The sequence below is a fragment of the Lactuca serriola genome, chromosome 4 (genome assembly GCF_051521515.1).
Source record: "Lactuca serriola cultivar US96UC23 chromosome 4, Lser_US96UC23_V15, whole genome shotgun sequence".
NCBI lineage: Eukaryota > Viridiplantae > Streptophyta > Magnoliopsida > Asterales > Asteraceae > Lactuca > Lactuca serriola.
Genome location: NC_136411.1, coordinates 3,722,409 through 3,723,768, shown reverse-complemented (window position 1 = coordinate 3,723,768; position 1,360 = coordinate 3,722,409). Strand labels below are relative to the sequence as shown.

The 1,360-nt window shown below is 42.0% G+C and overlaps 1 protein-coding gene across 1 annotated transcript; it reads right to left on the bottom strand.

Moving 5' to 3' along the window:
- Positions 1-459: 459 nt before the first annotated feature.
- LOC145097989 (uncharacterized) lies at positions 460-924 on the bottom strand. The gene has a single exon (XM_079035681.1). The coding sequence runs from the start codon at positions 922-924 to the stop codon at positions 460-462; it is 465 nt and encodes a 154-aa protein (XP_078891807.1).
- Between the last annotated feature and the right edge of the window lie 436 nt (positions 925-1,360).

Sequence of the window (1,360 nt, the reverse complement as noted above, 5' to 3'; positions counted from 1 at the left end):
ACTGGTGAACTCTTTATGCGTTACTGAAGCAGGACTTTGAGAAATTTGTTCTAATTTGCTGCTTACAGGCCCTGGGTGTAGCCAAGATGTTCATCTTGAGGCTCACCAAGTTTTGTTTTTTCTGCTTAGTGGAAGGTTATTACTCTTCTACACTTATGTCAAATATTCTTTCATATGTATACTGTAATATAATTGATGAACATGTTTTGGGAGGAAGTTTATGAGCCTTCTATATAAAAACTCCCTGGCTGCCTCCTTGTAACGATTTCGCTCATGTGACGCTGGATGATCAGTCCTTGTTTTCAAATGGTAAATGTACATAGCCTCTTTTTTTCATTTTTCAAGCTTGAAAAAAAGGTGCATCTGAATTGCCCTTTATGTTGACTCTACTTTTGTTTAGAGTGTAATAAAATTGGAAGTAGTAAAGTAATTTTTGCTGATTACATTTACATGTTAAAATTAATTCACAATGCATTTGCTAGCATTGATTCTACCTTTAACTCTCGTTTTAAGAGTAAAGTGACGCAGGCTCTGCGCATTCCATGTTCTTGGAATGGCACGCCCATCCCGAGCTTCTAGGACATAAGCACCATTCTTATGGGCTTCCACGATTTTGTATGGTCCTTCCCACGTGACACTGAGTTTCCCCAATGGTTCAGTGTGGCCAGACTCGTTCTTTCTTAGCACCCATTCTCTAACTTTGAAATTCTTGACCCGCACTTGGCGGTTGTAATAGTTCTCAATTTGTGATTTGTACAGTGCTTGGCGCAGCTGTGCTGCCTCATGTTTTTCGTCGAGCATGTCCAGGTCCTGGCATCGCCTTTCTTTATTGGCTGCCTCTTCGAAACTCTTTGTTCGTTGGGAGACGACCACCGTTTCCAGTGGGAGGACCACTTTCGTCCCGTATGCTAGGCTAAATGGCATTTCTCATGTGCCTGGCCTTGATTTGGTACGATAGGACTACAACAATGTCAGGAATTCATCCACCCAGGCAGGCTTTGATCAGAGTAGCCTTTTCTTCGAACTATTAACTATGGTTTTGTTCGATATTTCATTTTCCCATTAGCCCGAGGGTGCGCCACTGACGTGAGGCGGCAATGAGTCTTTTTGTCTTCGCATCACTCTTTGAAGGGACTTCCTTCAAAATGTGTGTCGTAATCACTTATGAGGATTATGGGTGTGCTAAAACGGGCTAAGATATTCTTAGTCATGTATTTTATCATTTGTTTTCCAGTGATGGTGGCCAGTGGTTCTGCATCTATCCACTTTGTGAAATAATTCACGAGCACTAGCAAAAATTTTGCACCTCCTGGCGTTGGTGGGAAAGGAACCACTATGTCAATCCCTCATTGTTGGAAGG

Excerpts from the sequence above, each read along its gene's own strand:
- LOC145097989 (XM_079035681.1), bottom strand. The coding sequence starts at position 924 with ATGCCATTTAGCCTAGCATACGGGACGAAAGTGGTCCTCCCACTGGAA.